Genomic DNA, 16,941 nt, shown 5'->3' on the forward strand with positions numbered 1-16,941 from the left:
ACTTAAAGATGTCACCTCAGCTGGATTGTATACTCTTCAAAGATAGGTCAATGGTCGTCCACCCTGTATAAGTACCAGAATCAATTTGTATGTACTACTGGTAAAAACTAGCTAGCTACATATGTCGATATAATATATAATTTGTTTAATCAAATACTGAGTTAAAAATAGTAAAAATGATAGTTTTCGTTGAATAAGAGGTGTCCGTAGCAAAATAAAATACTGTTTCAGGTCATCTTATATCAATTTATTATACACTCCGCTTGCATGAGAATTATATTGCAAAATTCAAATATTGCAGTAAATAAACAAACAAAAAAAAAAAAAAAAATGGCTACTGACCAATAAATCCTCTCTTGGGAAGCCTAAATATTTTCCATACGTTTCGGAACGACAAGCTGGTTCCTTCTTCAGTGACAAGGTAACAAGAGTAAAAACGGATAGCAGATAAAAGATGTAAGACAAGGGATACATACCACTAAATAAATGTAACGTAAAGAATGGATCCTGAAATGTCACGAGCAGAGCAACGCGCAAAAGAGTGAACTGAATCGAACGAAGCGCGATGTCTATTATTGCAAATGTTCCATACATTCAGTAAGTAATTAGATAAGTAATTAGAAAGGCAGTTACTTGTGGAATCAGTTGACTTGCCTGTGGGTTTACTCTCCGTTCATGTAGAGAATGTTCTAAAGCAGATAGTCAGATAGCCTACCGATACTCAGGCATACAATATGCCAAATAAGTTGAAACTGCAACTACAAAAAAATTCGAACTATTTTTTGGTTCTAGGCTGTTTTTGATGATATATTTACACTGTATATTGAATAATTGAAGCTTATGGTACAAGTATTTGAACATGTAAGTGAAACTGTGAAAACCTGTTATTATAGGTCTCAAAGGTACGCCAGATTTATATATTTTAATATAAGACTTATATAATGGGTAAGGCCGAGTCTTGGGTATTGAATTTGGATTTAGTCTCATTAGGTATTCTTGGCGAAAATTTTGGGGACAATGGATTGCCCTTGCACAGTGTGAAACAACTTGCATGCACATTCATGAATTGTATCACTATACTGTTGTTATATTTGGTCTAGGAATTAATTCGTGCGGTTGGTACGCACACATTGAAGCTGTAGTACAAACACAAAATACATAAATACCTTAAGAAAAATATTGTCCATCGCTAGCCACCACTTTCACCCATCTGTCAGGCAATGTACGGATTCCGTGGCGAAAGAAGTCCTCATCCTTGGAAGCGATCCAGTCAGAGACCCATGTTTCGATATCTTCTGAAGAAGTAAACCGCTGTCCAATCAAATCGTTGTTCATGCAATCGAACAAGTAGTAGTCCGAAGGAGCAACGTCTGGTGAATACGGCGGGTGGGGTAAAACTTCCCATCCGACATTTTCTAAATAGGTTTTGACCGGTTTTGCGACATGTGAGCGAGCGTTATCATGTTGAACAATAAGTTTATCATGTCTGTTCTCCCATTCTGGTCGTGTTCTGGCCAGAGCTTGCTTCAAACGCATTAATTGTCGTCGATAACGTTCTCCATTCATAGTTTCACCCGGTTGCAGCAGCTCATAGTACACCACACCTTTCATATCCCACCATATGCACAGCATAACCTTTGCACAGTGAATATCTCGTTTTGGTTGTGATGGACCTGGTTCACCTGGTTTCACCCAGGCCTTTTTTTCGTTTAGGGTTCTCGTAATGGATCCACTTCTCATCACCCGTAATAATTCGATGCAGAAACCCCTTTCTGCTCTGTCGTTGAAGCAGCAATTCGCAAATGGTTTTTCGTCTTTCAACGTCTCTGTCTTTCAATTCATGTGGAACCCAATGTGACATCTTTTGAATCATTCCCATGGCTTTCAAGCGTTTGGAGACTGTTGTTTGATCAACGCCTAATGCTGCTGCAAGTTGTTCCTACGTTTGACACGAATCCTGCTCGAGCAATGCTGTCAATTCTTCGTCTTGAAATTTTTTGGCTGTCCAGCTCGCTCTTGGTCTGCCAAGCCGAAATCACCACTTCTAAACCGTGCAAACCACTTCTGACACGTTCGCTCAGCTAGAGCATGGTCACCATACACTTCTACCAAAATACGATGACTTTCAGTCGCACTTTTCTGCATGTTAAAGTAATGCAGCAGGACACCCCGCAAAAACACTTTATCAGGTACAAATTGCGCCATGTTCACTTAACTACAAACTGGTGTTGTTGACGCTTTAATCCACTGCCCTATACTACGAACGATACGCGATGACAGGGGTTTGCAACACATGTGTGGGTACACGGAACTGTGGGACGCTCCGTTCGTTGCGCCATCTCTTATCCACCCGCACGAATTAATTCCTAGACCAAATATTTTATTCCATATTTGATGACTTTGTAAGCCTTCATACAGAAAAAGATCGTACTTGCGTAAGAAGTTGAATTGTTTGTCTCTCAATGTGTCCAGAATAATCTTTTCTTTGAATATGCTGGTATATTACAAGGACACATTGTTTCCTTATTTCATTTACGTCTTCCAGATTAGAAAAATAAAATATGTCGCTTTTTCAACTGCAACAACACATGACTTGACATATGAGTGGGTTAGAAACCGTAAGTCCGAGTCTGAAAATTTTATAAACTTTTTTGGAATATCAATGAGATTCACTAAAAAGTTGACTAACAGAAGTTTGGTTGTCATCATACTGTTCCCTTGTATAATGAGTCCAAGAACTACCTAAAGCTTAGATTTTCTTCTTAAGTCTGACTAAACTAACTCTATGGTTTATGGAACCCAGAGGTTCAATGACGTGCTCACAGAAGCTCTCCATTAACTTCTGTCCTTAACCAACTGTATCCAGTTTCTACTTTGTATTCCTATTTCTGCGAAATCCATCTTAATATTGTCCTTCCATCTGCGCCTAGGTCTTCCTAATGGTCTTGAGTCTATAATATTATATATATATATATATATATATATATTTCAGTCTAAGAAAAATAGTAGTAAAATGGTATCCACATAGAGTGGTAATCCGTTTGAGAGTCCAAGGCCAAAAATTTTTTGTAACAATTATGACTTAAAATGTCAATTTCTTTATGCCTTAATACGATGTCTGCTTGTAATAATTGTTGCCGTATCTTTAAAATGTGTGCGACAAAATTTTTCCCCAGTTGTGATAATTTGATTTTAAGGAAATTAGAGATTAGTCCCTCTTTGGAACTGTCAAGATTGCACACATTTTAAGTCGCTAACTTTTTCAGTCTTTCGCATTTCCACCAGCATCGGACGATCAATATAAAAGTACAGAATTGCGAGTGTTGATGATAGAGTAATAAACAAAAAGGAGAAAGCTTAGTAGTTACCGCAGTATTTATAAACACTAAGGAACGTTTTCGAGAATCGTGGTCCTCATCATCAACTTAAATGTCTGAAGGAAGTTAAAAATTAAGGTGAAAAAATATGAAGGGCACGGTTCATATGGTTTTGGACATGTCTGAAATTAAAACCAATGTTTTTTCCTAAATTTCCTCACATAAAGTATATCCGTTAGAGATAAAGTATTCAGATAATATCCTAATTTTGGATTTTAAAAACCCTGTTTGATGAATACATCCAAAACACACCCTAGAATTAAGTTCACCATGAAACATGAAAATAATGGTACGCTCAATTTTTTGGACAAAATTTTTGACTTCAGTATATCGCAACCTTTGGCCGGCACAGACTCATTTCAAACATTTAATATCATATACCAACTAAATTACATGTCACCATATAACTTCTGCTAACAGTTGAGAGGCAAGTTACAATTTCCCTTCCAAATGTATTTCCCTGTGTTTACAAACATATGTATGACATATTGATTATCTTTAATTCGTCTTTAGTATACATCATATAGTAAAAACAGGACAGTGACTATTACATAAAACTATCAGATAAGAGTTGTAATATATCAGCTTGTTTTTGACTCACAGAATTAATTTAAACTAACTAAAATGATGGAAGTACTTGCTTACTGAAATGTACGTACTTGGATATATTCCAATGTTGCAAAAGAAAAAAAAAATCCTTCACTGTTAATATTTAGATTGTAAAAATTCCTACATAAGTGTGACTACAACAAATATTGGAACTAGAATGAAGGAGCATATTAGGGATTCCAAAGAAAGTACCGTAATTATGTCAAGACTATCAAGGCAGCTAAATTTTAGTAAATATAACATTTTGGAGGCTCAGATGGACTCCCATATTTAGGACTGTCATAAATTGAGAAAAGTGTATTTGTGAATAATTCTGTATAAGGTAAAGAAACCCATAGTTGATTGATTTGTATTTACGTCTTTTGTCATTGGCAACGCTATATAGGATGAGTATTGGTTGGTAGATGCTATAAGGTACATAATTCAAATTAGAGTAGTCTTGTATCTAGATATTTTATTTATGTTCATACGGTTCAAATGTTCTGACACTTTCTTCAGTGACGTCTAGAAATTGCTAATCGTTAAATTTCCTCCCTTTCTGTGAAACTCTCAGGAATTATTATTTAAAAGAAAGCCTCACTCCTCAAAATCTATAGCAAATTTGGAGCCGCGGTGGCTCAATGGTAGAACGTTCACCTCTGGTGCGTCGGGTCCCTGGTTCGATCTCAGCTCGCGCCAAGTGGACTTTGTGGAGGACAAACACCGTGTGCGTGGGTTTTCTCGGGGTTCTCCCGTTTCTTCTCACTTTCTTCATTCCACCATTACATTAATTTCTCATCATCACCGTCTCCTCTAACCCACACGGCATAACCGTGAGAAGTAAAACTCAAAAATTTTATTTTTCTATAGTAAGTTATTTTACTTTCTTTAAAAAAAAAAGAAAGAAAGAAAAACGTCATAATGTCAGCTAACATATTAACTACATACTCTTCAGACATTAATGTATATTAATTTCTACAACCAACACAAAAGCAAATTTACATTTATCTAGAAATTCTTTGTAATTTCGGCGCGCAAAATGGAAAATGTTTTTAAATTCAGTGCCCAGCATTTAATCTGTGCATCAAATTAGTTCTAAAAGGCATATTTTCATTTAAGTAGCGGAAAATGATCAATAGTTATTTGGAATTTCGTCACTGTTTTACTCATACGAAAGATGAAGATCGTAACACTTGCGAGGAACATTATTATCTGTGTAATACACGTTTTGCCAAAAAGAAAAAGAAATCTATTGTTTTCAAGTGATCAATTTATCTATTTTTTCTTTTTATCAGAAGAGTTCCAGAGAAAAGAAGGGACCTCAATAGTGCTTCTAGTTAAGCAGTTTTTAGACATCACTGAAATAAGTGTAGGAGAACATTGAAACTGTAAGAGTAAATAAAAAAGTTGATCTGCACCACTTCAGTGCGTTCGATACTTTCTCACTGGGAATCGAACTCAGGATCACTGTTCAAAAATACCGCCACCAGCTACCACACACACCAGCGAGGAGAGCTAAACCTTAAGTTGAATACGGAGAAAGGTAGTGTAGACCACTTCATTAGTAAATATTACATAACAGATTTATCCATGTAGCCACTACTTAAAAAAAAAAAAAATGTCAACTGAAAAAGATTTTACAGGTAGCTAGTTGGCAACTTTTGAAACGGGGAAATTCAGTCATTCATTATTCGTATGTAAATTTACTTTTGTTAAAGTGTGTTTGACTCGTTGCCAGAGTTTGTGTATTTAGTGAACTCGAATACAAACAGAGTTAGTGCAAGTACGTGTTTTCAAGAAACTGTGATAGATACCCATGCTAACAAGACATTTTTTATAACACTGGTTAATTTTTCTAATAGCAGTTAAGAGTTTATTCTTCAAGAATGCAGAGAAGAAGCCATTGTGTCAATTGTCCAGGTGATGAAATTCAAATGATTTCTAAAAACGTTGGTCGTTCAGTATGTTTCCCTGGGCTGGAAAAGAAAATATTTTTAAAGATACATTTGTAAACGATGTAGTGTAGGTGAGTCCTTCCTTACTTCTCTATATAATCCCTATTGAAATTCAGGCATTTGTCCCACCGTTGTACCAATTTGTCCAAATCCTTTGCAAAAAAAAATCAGGGCTGTAGCTATTTAGCACTGTCCTCACATTCCGCTTCTCTTCTTCATCTGTTCCAAAATGTTCATTGTCCATCGAAAGTGTAATGAAAGCATTGCCACCTTGCTGATATCGCATTAAACCTTCAAGACTGTCTATTATCGCCAGTCACTTGATGAGGAACCCATTGTGCACCCCCTTGCGGTATTGCAGTTTCTCGTGAATGATGTGATGGACTGTTTCAACAAAAATGTACAACCTTTCTGCAACTTTGCATGCCTTAATTCGACGGTTTTCTTGAGCTAGTTCATCCACCCTGTCAATGTTTTAACCCAAATAGTCAGAGCCCTGATTTTTTCTTTGGACAAATTGCTGCAACAGTGGGACAAATGCCTGAATCTCAATTGGGATTATGTGGAGAAGTGAGGAAGGACTCACCTATACATGCATGCGTAGCTTACAAATGTATCAAAAAAAATATTTTTTTTTATAGCTTAGGGAAACTTCTATAGGGTGTTTCAAAACAGCACCGACAACGTTTGGGACACCAAAATAAGACGAAAAGTATAGACCAACCTGGGTGCACAAATGCTTCCTTTCGGAGTTATAGGCTGCCGAAAACATGAAAAAATGAACTTTAAAGGTCCATAGCTTCAAGACTATGGGACCTACCGACCTTACTTAGGAACTAATATGTGCTCTATCCAAAAATACATGTTTCAGAATCCTAAGGTACTCACGCAACAATTTTTGTACAGGCAGTTTGGTTACGGGCATATAACCTGAAGTACTCACTAACTACCTCTATAAAAATTGTTGCGGAAGTAGTTGTTGGTGTTGTTTTGAAACACCCTGTATATTGAACGTCTCTAGTATTTACAATGAAGAAAATTACTTTTTGCAGCAGCGGAACGTACCAAGTAAATACTCCTCGTTCTTAAATAAATGTTTTGTGCATATTCTCTCAACCGCAAATAATAATTATGGTTCTTGTATATCTTCTTTTACAGGAAGAAACCTTTAGTATTGGTAATCCATGTCACATTACACCAGAAGAATACTTTAGTGCATTAGATCTAAAAGGAAGAGATATCGGGAGACCAAAAGAAATTAATATTAAAATTCAAAAATTTAAAGTAAGTATATTTCGTCAAAGATTGGAATGCGTACAAAAATAATAACACAAAATAACTAGTGATAAGTTTCAGTGTTAAGAATTATGAATGAGTGTGTGTTCACTTGTAATTCTAATCCAACTTCAAAAGGTAAGGAAATTGAAAGTAAGGATTGGTAAGAAAGGAAAAAAAACATTTACTCGTTGGAGTAGATAATGATAACCGGAAGTAGTAGAATGCGCTGACTTATTTTGTATAACAGCAGCTGTAAGTGAGTATTACTAAATACATTATATACCGTGGATGGACAAAACTATGGAAACACCTGAAAACTTACACATTATCTTTATTAATAGCGAGTAGAACCACTTTTGGTACGCAGAACGGCCTACAGTCGACGGGGAATGGAGAAATACAGTTCGCGTTTGGTTGCCAAAGGCATGTTATACAATTCTTCCGCCAAAGGAGCTGCAAGTTGTTGTAGAGACGACAGTGGTAGGTAGCGGGCTCTCACCTTGGTCTCCAAATCTGACCACAAGGGCGCAATGATATTGAGGTCTGGCGATAGTGGAGGTCATGGCAGATGTGACACTTCATCTTCGTGCTCATCAAACCAGTCCTGGACAGTGTGAGCTGTATGACAAGGGGCTGTGTCATCTTGAAACATTACATTACCATCAGGGAATAAAGTTTGCGCCATGGGATGCAGCTAGTCACTCAAAATGGTTACGCAGTCCTTAGCAGTGACATGTCCATGCAGGGTGATGATGGGTCCGGTAGAATACCAGGATATGGCTGCCCAAATCATCACTGAACCGCCGCCATGCTTCACTCTTGGTAACAGACAGCCTGTATTGTACACTTGTGCTGGAGTTCTCTACACGAAAACTTGGCCAGCAGTTGGAAACAGTGTAAACCAGATGACAGTCTTACATAGCTCCATTGTCCAGTTTTTATGGGGATTGCACCACTGTCTCCGTGTCAGTGGTCAACAGTCACGAGTGATTTGAGAATTGCGGATCTGCCATAAATTCCCTGTTTGTGCAGTTTTCTTCTGATGGTTTTGACGCTAACAGGGTTTGTAAGCATTGTATTCAGCTCAGCTGTGACTTTTGGCACCATGGCGTCCTTCTCTGTCACGCAACACATACTTCCGTCCACGCTTTTGCTTTGCTGATGCTGTTTTTTCGGAACACTTGTAGACAGTCATGATCTTCGAAACTGTGTCTCTTAATACACCAAACATTTCCTCCACTTTCGTCATGGAAGCTCCCACCATACACGCACCCACAATTTGCCCTCACTGAAACTCTGTCAGCTCAGATATGATTCACGATAATCTGCACGGACAAGTCGCTGAACTGTAACTGGACTATCTGATCGATTGGCCAGGTTGTATACCTCACAAGATGTGCCGGTGACCACAGCGATACCTACCAAATCGTATTTGAAATGGCTACCTCTTTTATACCAGGTGTTTCCATATTTTTGTCCATCTCCTGTATGATAAGTGAAGGAAATAACCAACGTTATCACACACTAGTTCCTTTATAAGTACGACTTCAATTATATACTGTGAAAAAATGCATGACTGGACCAAGCATGAAACCTAAGTCTCTAGTATACTGTGCTGATACGCTGTACCGTCCGCTCCCAAAACAGGCTTTCATTCTATCACTTTTGAAGTCTTGATGTCGGTGCTCAGCTACACAGAACGCATGTACTACAACTCCAGTTGTGCTTAGACAACCCAATGTCTAACATTACAGAACATCTTTCGTGATTGAATTATGATAATGAAGGAAATGATACAGTTCATGTGGTCTTTTTTGTTTGTTTTACTTTAACGCCCCACGATTATGCACCGACGCTAAAGGAGGCGGTAATGATGGGATGGATGATAATAGTGGAATGACAAAAGCGGAAGGAAGCGGGAGAACCCCGAGAAAATCCACTCACACGTTGTTTATCCACTAGAAAACCCACTTCCGAAAACCCACCTAAAATAAAATTAGGAACCTCATGTACAGATGTGAGCGCTCTACCATTGAGTGACCAAACACCGATCTCCAGAGTGATTAAATGTATGGCTATTCAGAGAATGGACTAGGTAGCGTAGAGATTAACGTATCGGCTCGGTAAGTCGGAGACACGTGTTCGATTACCGCTCCAATTGTATATTCTTTTATTGTTTGTATATTACTAAATACGCTTGGGTGTGTTTTTAAAATCAGTTGTTTTGATTGGACAGGGAGGTTAAAACAATATATATAATATATATATATATTTCTTTTGTGTGTGTGTGTGTGTATAAAAGTTCTATTCTCATGTGTGAATGAGAATGACCGAATCTGTCCTATTTTCCGCTTTCACTATTTCTTCTTCTTCTTCTTTAGCTTATAAGACTAGGCGTGTGATGTTAAGATTTCATTTTATAACTAGACAGTTAATGAAAACTTTTGTGTTTTATGGTACGGTTTTCTGACTTGCATCATGTAAGAGAAAAGTAATTAAATTTAACATATTTTTAAATAGACTTCAATTTTACTTCGTTGTCTGGATTTATCTTTATTATAACCCTGAGTCCCTGGTGAAATAACCCTGAAATTTAAAAGATGGTAAAACTTGGCAAAGAACATTTTCTGTGCTTCCTTTTCTTCTTTAAATAAAGAAGTGGGAGGGGGGGGGGTTCTTTTTGAAGGCACAATCTAATTAGCACGTGAGACACCTGAATCATGCTTCGTATGAATCCGATTTGGTTAGTGTTAACGGTTATTTCACCATTCCAGTCTAGATAAACAGCTAGCCGTCGGAAGGTCTCAGATTCTGATCCTGGGACCTCATTATTTTTTCACTTTTCTCAGTGCTACCAAGGGTATGCCAAAATTATATCTTCATTACATATGCTCTGACTGACTGACTTCCAAAAACAGTAACATAAGTGATACTTTCACTATCGATTGAATTCCAGAATACAGTTTTCTTTAGCTTTCTACCTTAAATACAGGTCATTTTTGATTTATGGTAACTGAGTTGAGTTAATTGTGAGTTTAACGTCCCGTTCAGCAGCGAGGCTATATGAGACGTGGACCTACTGATTAACGTGGAATCCGAACCACATGAGCTCCCGCCGGGAACCGAACCGGGTTTTCCACGCCAAAGGCGCGTATGCTAACCGCTTAGCCACAGAGGAACTCCTTTTATGGTAACTAATTCGATCACTAGGTAGCAGTACACGTGAACACACCCGAATTGCAGATAGTTCGAAAGTGCTGTGTATTGACTTGCAGGACGGCGGTTATATATGTGAGTGGTCATATGGCTCCCAAAACATTGCGACTTTCTGTGAGGGGTGTTAGAGCCAAATAAGTAAACAGTGTATGAGAAAAGGTTTCCGCGTGTCAAAGACAGGGATCAATGGTGCATTGGATCGCAACAAAACAGGCACCTCTGCTGTTATTGGGCTTTACAGTATTGGACATCGTAAATATCGGAGACCCAAGCGTACAATATTCTCGATGTGTTGTAAAAACTGTGTTCCTTGCCACGACGTGAGAACCCACCCTCTCAAAGGACAATACCAAGGGTAGTACAATGTGCCAAACCACATAATTGCGCAAGATTTATATCTAGTAAAGAAACATAAGGCTTGAGTTCATATGCTGCATCCCTTACATCCCTTACATGGAGAATTTAAACAGTCTAAAGCAGGCTTCGTCATCGCAAATAAACGTCCAATAAGAGAACCTTTTGGGTCTCGGAGAACGAAACCCGTGAGAACTTATAGAGGCTGCAGAGGTGTTGCCATTTCCAATGTAGCTGTACGGACATAAAAGAAGAGTTTGGTACGTTTTCTTTTTCATTTTTCTTTTTTAAATCGCTGATTAGAAGTTGTTAGTGTACTGGTTTGTAGACCTGTTCACTCTTTGTAGATAAAGGCATTAATGGAAAGTAAAGCGATAGAACGTGTAGTGATGCCTCTTGTTTTTGAATGATTCCTATGAAGTATTTGTAATTAAAACGAAACGCAAATAAGTGGTTAATGGTAACAGACAACTACACTAACATTACAATTGTCATTGACGACATTAAGCATTGTCTTATGTAGAATTGGATCAAATAGAAATTTTCCACGTGGTTGATAGTTACTGCTATAATGGCGAACTCACGCTAGCTACGGAGAGTGGACGAAAAAGCAGTTTATTACCAGGCGAATATTTTGCAGCCATTATTCCACCATGATAATTCATCACTTTATGGCAGCGAAACATCTCGCGATGAAATTCACCAGTGATACGACAAAGTCAGCGGTGACGCATAAAGAGCTCATAGCACGTGAAAAGGGAATTGATTCAATCCGTTTTACAGATATTCATGTGAAATTCCTTGATATATTCCCCGCGTATTTCTGAGGTTTCTGTTGTTGAAACGAGCGTTGGGTTGTCAACAGCCTCGCAGACGTGACGGTCTTTGAAACGATTGTCAAGAGGAGTGAATCAAACTGCGTTTTAACCCAGCCTTCTTCTGTGGAAACTGAGATGCAGAACGATAGTTAGTAGACAGGGCTTGCACGTTGGGTACAACGGCTGGTAATTTTTAAGCTAGTGAGAGTGCCAAAATCGTTACCATAAAGCTGAAATTGTCTTGTTTGCCCAACCGTTATACAAAAGCTAAGGTTACCTCTCTCTCTCTCTCTCTCTCACTCACTCACTCACTCACACACATATATATATATAGGATAACCAAGATACACGAATTGTAGAAATATATTTGATTTTAACGAAAAGAATCTTTGAAACGACTTTTAAATTATATTCTGGTGGAAAGATTTTTATTTATTTTGTATGTATGTATGTGTTGTAAAAAAGGTTTTCTGTATCATATTTTCTAATTGAATATACCATCACTAATGCAGGCAACACTTTGGCTGTGTGAGAACTATCCATTGAGTCTTCAAGAGCAAATAATGCCAGTGGTTGATCTTATGGCTATTTCCAGTTCGCATTTTGCCAAGTTGAAAGACTTCATTCAGATGCAACTTCCAGCAGGATTTCCAGTGAAAATAGGTGAGACAAGAGAAACAAAAGGAAAAAATCTCTATAGTGTGGAGGAAGCTCCCGAAACCTGCAAGAACATTTTATTTATTTATTTATTTATTTCGTGCAGAACCTCTGTAGGAATATCAATTATATATTTGACAAAGTAATATTTTGGTCAGGATTTCTTATATTTGAGTGAGAAGTATTTTATGATACTGATTCTACTTTTAAACTTTAATCAGATAGGTGACAAAAGTGTTGTAGTGATTTACGTGAATAACAAACAGGATATTTCTAAATTCTTAATATAACTTTTGGAAGATAGTTTTATTAAAACAAAATTTCAAAATTCTGTGTAAAGAAAGGTCGAAATCTGATCCACTATTGTGATATAAACTTCAGAAACAGTGAAAGTGTATGATCTTCTGACATCTCATACTTCTAACATTAATGGCTTAACAAGTAAGAAATAATAGAAAACTTTCAAGCAAGGATTATTTAGGACAACCTATAGCCTAAATAAAACGATGCTTTAGAGCTCGTTTCCCGGTAGGAGCTCACATGGTTCGGGTCCCATGTTAAATTGAAGGTGAATGTCTCATGTGGCCTCGCTGCTAAAAGGGACACAGAACTTCAGTTAAACCAACCACAATCTTAAGGAGGTCAAAAATTAATTGTTAACAAAACGCCAAGACCGCAAATAAAAGACATTTTTAGTCATATTTCGTTAAAACCAAATATCCAACATTAAATTTCGATGAGGACAACCTCGATAAGAATTGTGATAGTGTTATAAACAGCGTCATTAAAAAATACTAGTTTCAATAATGTTAAATTGAATGAGTAACTCAATTTTCCGGTTATATCCAGGAATTGTAAGGTGAAGCTTTTTGTATATGTCATATTTAGCAACAAAAGTAGATGTGGATATTTCGCAATTTTCATCCTTTAAAATGAGAATAGTGTGTGTACATAGTTGCGTCTTACATTGTTTTATTTGTTTATCACTGTCATTTTCAAAGTGTTTAGCTTGAGTAGGTAATTAATACTTAAAACACTTGACTGTAGTAAGGTGAATATGTAAAAATCTTTAGAAAGCTAACGTTCTCAGTTAAATATCTGGCCGATGATAACAGGATTGGTTACTGAAATGATCCCAGTAATCATCAGAATAGAAATCACAAGCTATCTAGAAAGTTAGTGATTATTAATTATTGACATTATTTGTCTTTTGTAGCACAATTAACCGTATATTGAAAATTGTGATAATTCTTTTCAGAAATTCCGTTATTCCACGTACTGAACGCAAGGATAACGTTCGGGAATATCTTTGGTCTCGATGAAGAAATCCCAGGAGTCACGAGGTTGACAGAGGATGACAGGATATCGTGTATCGTGGACGACAGTTGCTTTGTACCTCCAGTGAATTACGTTAAACTAGGTCATTTTTTCCTCTTATTTTTAATTTATTTTGTAAAACGGGATTAGTCTGAAGTATTTGAAGAAAAGAATGTTTCTGAGTTCAATTAAATATTTAAAATCTGATATAATTTAAACTAAATGTATAATTCTCATTAGAAAGAAAAAGGCGACCAAAAGAAAAATCGAATTATGTAAGATGTGTTTAATTGATATATCAAGTTCGTATGTTTGCATATACTTACGTAAAATGATTGACAGGAAAAAGTTTTATTTTTAATTGGTTTATGGACAGAAAGTGTTCGGTTTAATTAAAAGTGTTAGGTGATTACCTATAATCGATTGGGGCAGATATATATAACATCTATATCTGCCCCAATCCATTATAGGTAATCACCTAACACTAGATGTCATATATTTCATGTTTATTGTGTATGATGAAGATTTATGTACGCTGCTCATAATTTCTTCTTATTCATTTTATACATACAATACAATGCAAGAAACATGCAAAAATTAATAATAAAACATGAGAAGAATACAGCTACAGCAGCAAATATTTGCAAATTTAAAGTAACTCCATTAATCCATGAAAATCTTTTTTCCAAGAGGTTTTATGGATATCTTCTGAGGAGTCATTGAACGTGAAAACAGGACATTGATGTGCTGAGTTCATGAACCTGGTATGGTCAGACTTCCCATAAATTTTTGTGCTGAAATCCTGCCTCTTTAACGCAAGAATTCAATCTTTACAATTATCAGGAGGGAGGGGGGTCAAATGAAACGCATTCGGAGGCCATATATCCATTGTCAGTAGGAGTATTGTTAGAAAACGTGTACATGAGAAACATTCATATGTGATGACTGTTATGATGTTTGCAGTTCAGAAAAAGTTCGTTTATGCGTTGAGACACATGTCCTTCTGTACCACTCATTGCATCCTGAACCGTTGCATCACTGTGCAACTGACGACCCTTTAGTGCTTTCGTCTGTATTAATGCTAACTCATTCGTACACCGCAGTACTGTTGTAATCTGTGGCAACATGTACGCGGACGGGATGGGGGAAATCATTTCTTCTACCTTTGCGAAACATTGTGCCCAATCCACGATGATCGCCTTCGATACACATGAACCTGCATAGACGTCCTTCATCCGAAAGAACGTGCCAGGTGGTTGACATCCCTCTGCACTCAGAAACTGGATGACTGCTTATTGATCCGACTTGGACGGATTTGGAATAGTTGAATGCCATGGTTCAAATCTTATTCCTGCGAAGACAAGAAACGTTTCACAATTATTACTACACATATGCCACAAGTATACATGCCACTACAACAGTGCAAGCCTATGTCATCAACTATTCTTACCAGAGGTCAAACAGGTTTCGTTTGATCACCCTTTAAATTATTTCAGGTGTTTACAAAGTGAAACAGTGGTTTAATAAAATATAACTTTCACTGAAAATGGAAAGATCGGCACATTCAGCATAGCGCACATGGAGTGTAGCACGACAATATCCACAGATACAGAGAAAGATCAAACATTGTGAGTTCTTTAAGATTTCATTTATGAGCTACATTTCTGAATGTTGAAAAAGTTCCTCTAAATTGTACCTTGTAGGGTGTCGATTTAACTGCAAACATAAACATCATAACATAGAATCTATTGAAAAAGAAATCACTGCGGGATTAGTTTTCAGCAAGGTGATTTTGTAGCAGGGTGATTCTAAATGAATTCCGAAACTTCATTTAGAAATTAGGAGCAGAAAAACTAATCTTAATCATAAATATTCTACCGTTTTTGGCAGGTCAAGTGTCGCAAATTAAGAGACTTCCAGAGATGGCCGCTTTACAGTCGAAGCTCAGGATTGCTATCCTTAAAAGAGCTTGCGCTAGCTCTACCCCGTGTTCATTTATCTCGTTAATCTTGGGTTTCTATTCTCTTGTGCTCACGCTTATACCTTTTATTAGACGCACGATCGATCATTCAGCTCAAGGCCAATCGAGCCTAAGAGATGGGGCTCGCAGTCGATTATTGAGCTCAAAGCCAATTAAGGCTAAGAGATGGGGCTCACAGCCGATTATTGAGGTCAAGGGCAATTAAGTTCAAGAAATGGGGCACGAAGTCGAGTATTGAGCTCAAGGCCAATAGAGCCAAAGAGATGCGGCTTGCGGTCGATCATTGAGCTCAAGCCCAATTGAACCCAAGAGATGGAGCTCGCAGTCGATCATTGAGCTCAAAGCCAGTTGAGCCCAGGAGATGGGACTCGCAGTCGGTCATTGAGCTCAAGACCAATTGAGCCCAAGAACCGAGCTCGCAAGTTTGGACACAGTCTTCTTCTTAACATAGGGAATGTTCATTTTTATACCGTCCAAAGTTGTAGTATTTCGACTCTTGTTATCTTCTATCATGCCTTCTGTTGCATCACTTAGAATATGATTTCTTCTTATTGTTCTAACCATTTTTCCGCTCTTAATTTCCTCTAATATTTTTTCTCACTACTTAGCACTTTCTCATTTCTTGTCAGCTCTACCAAAGTAGTTTTCTCCAGACCCATATTCCAAAATTCTTATTCATTTTCTTCACATCTGCATAAAGTCCCATAACTTTTTGGCAGAGTTGTTTCTGCCCCATACAATGCAGAATCTTTTTAAATTCCTTATTGTAAAACCCACATAATGTGGCTAGCGCGTGTGCCTTTGATGCTCATGATCCCGGGTTCGATTTCCGATGGAGGACACAAAAGATTTTTAATTCCACAATCATTCACTTCCATCAATCATCCGTCTCCTTTAGCCTAACTATGGGACGTAAAACTAAAAAATATCATTTTATATTTTACTTCTTTCTCTTCTTGATTTCATTTCTCATTTTCACGTCATGTCGTGGCTAGTAACATTACCTAGGTATCGAAAATACCACTCGTTCTACTTTCTCATACTCTGTTTTTTATAGTTGGTATCAGACCACTGCGTTACAATCATACTTTTAATACTTGATTTTTATCCCATATTCTAAATCTTTTGCTCAGATTTTTTTTTTTTTTTTTATAAGCATTTTCTTGATGTTTCATTCAGATTCATTAACAAGAAGTATGCAACATACCATGTCAGCTTTTTACCGAAATACTTCGTTAGATCCATTTTCGAGCGGTCTCGGGTTCGATTCCTGGTGGGGGCACTCGGTCGAAAAAAGTGTAAAAAGGTTTTTTCAGGTCAGCCATCCTGAATGAGATTTTCCTGGGTTTCACCCCATTCACACCAGGCAAATGCCGGAGTAGTACCTAACATAGGTCCCA

General features: G+C 37.4%; 1 protein-coding gene across 1 annotated transcript in view; it reads left to right on the top strand.

Moving 5' to 3' along the window:
- The window catches only part of LOC145694574 (ankyrin repeat domain-containing protein 13D), a 90,646-nt gene that overhangs the window by 63,394 nt on the left and 10,311 nt on the right, over nucleotides 1-16,941 (top strand). Inside the window, exons 8-10 of the mRNA XM_081770915.1 lie at nucleotides 7,079-7,204; nucleotides 12,099-12,249; nucleotides 13,502-13,663. Coding sequence (XP_081627041.1) covers nucleotides 7,079-7,204; nucleotides 12,099-12,249; nucleotides 13,502-13,663 — 439 coding nt within the window. The remainder of the gene's footprint in view (nucleotides 1-7,078; nucleotides 7,205-12,098; nucleotides 12,250-13,501; nucleotides 13,664-16,941) is intronic.

The sequence above is a fragment of the Thermobia domestica genome, chromosome 9 (assembly GCF_964235325.1).
Source record: "Thermobia domestica chromosome 9, izTheDome1.hap1.1, whole genome shotgun sequence".
NCBI lineage: Eukaryota > Metazoa > Arthropoda > Insecta > Zygentoma > Lepismatidae > Thermobia > Thermobia domestica.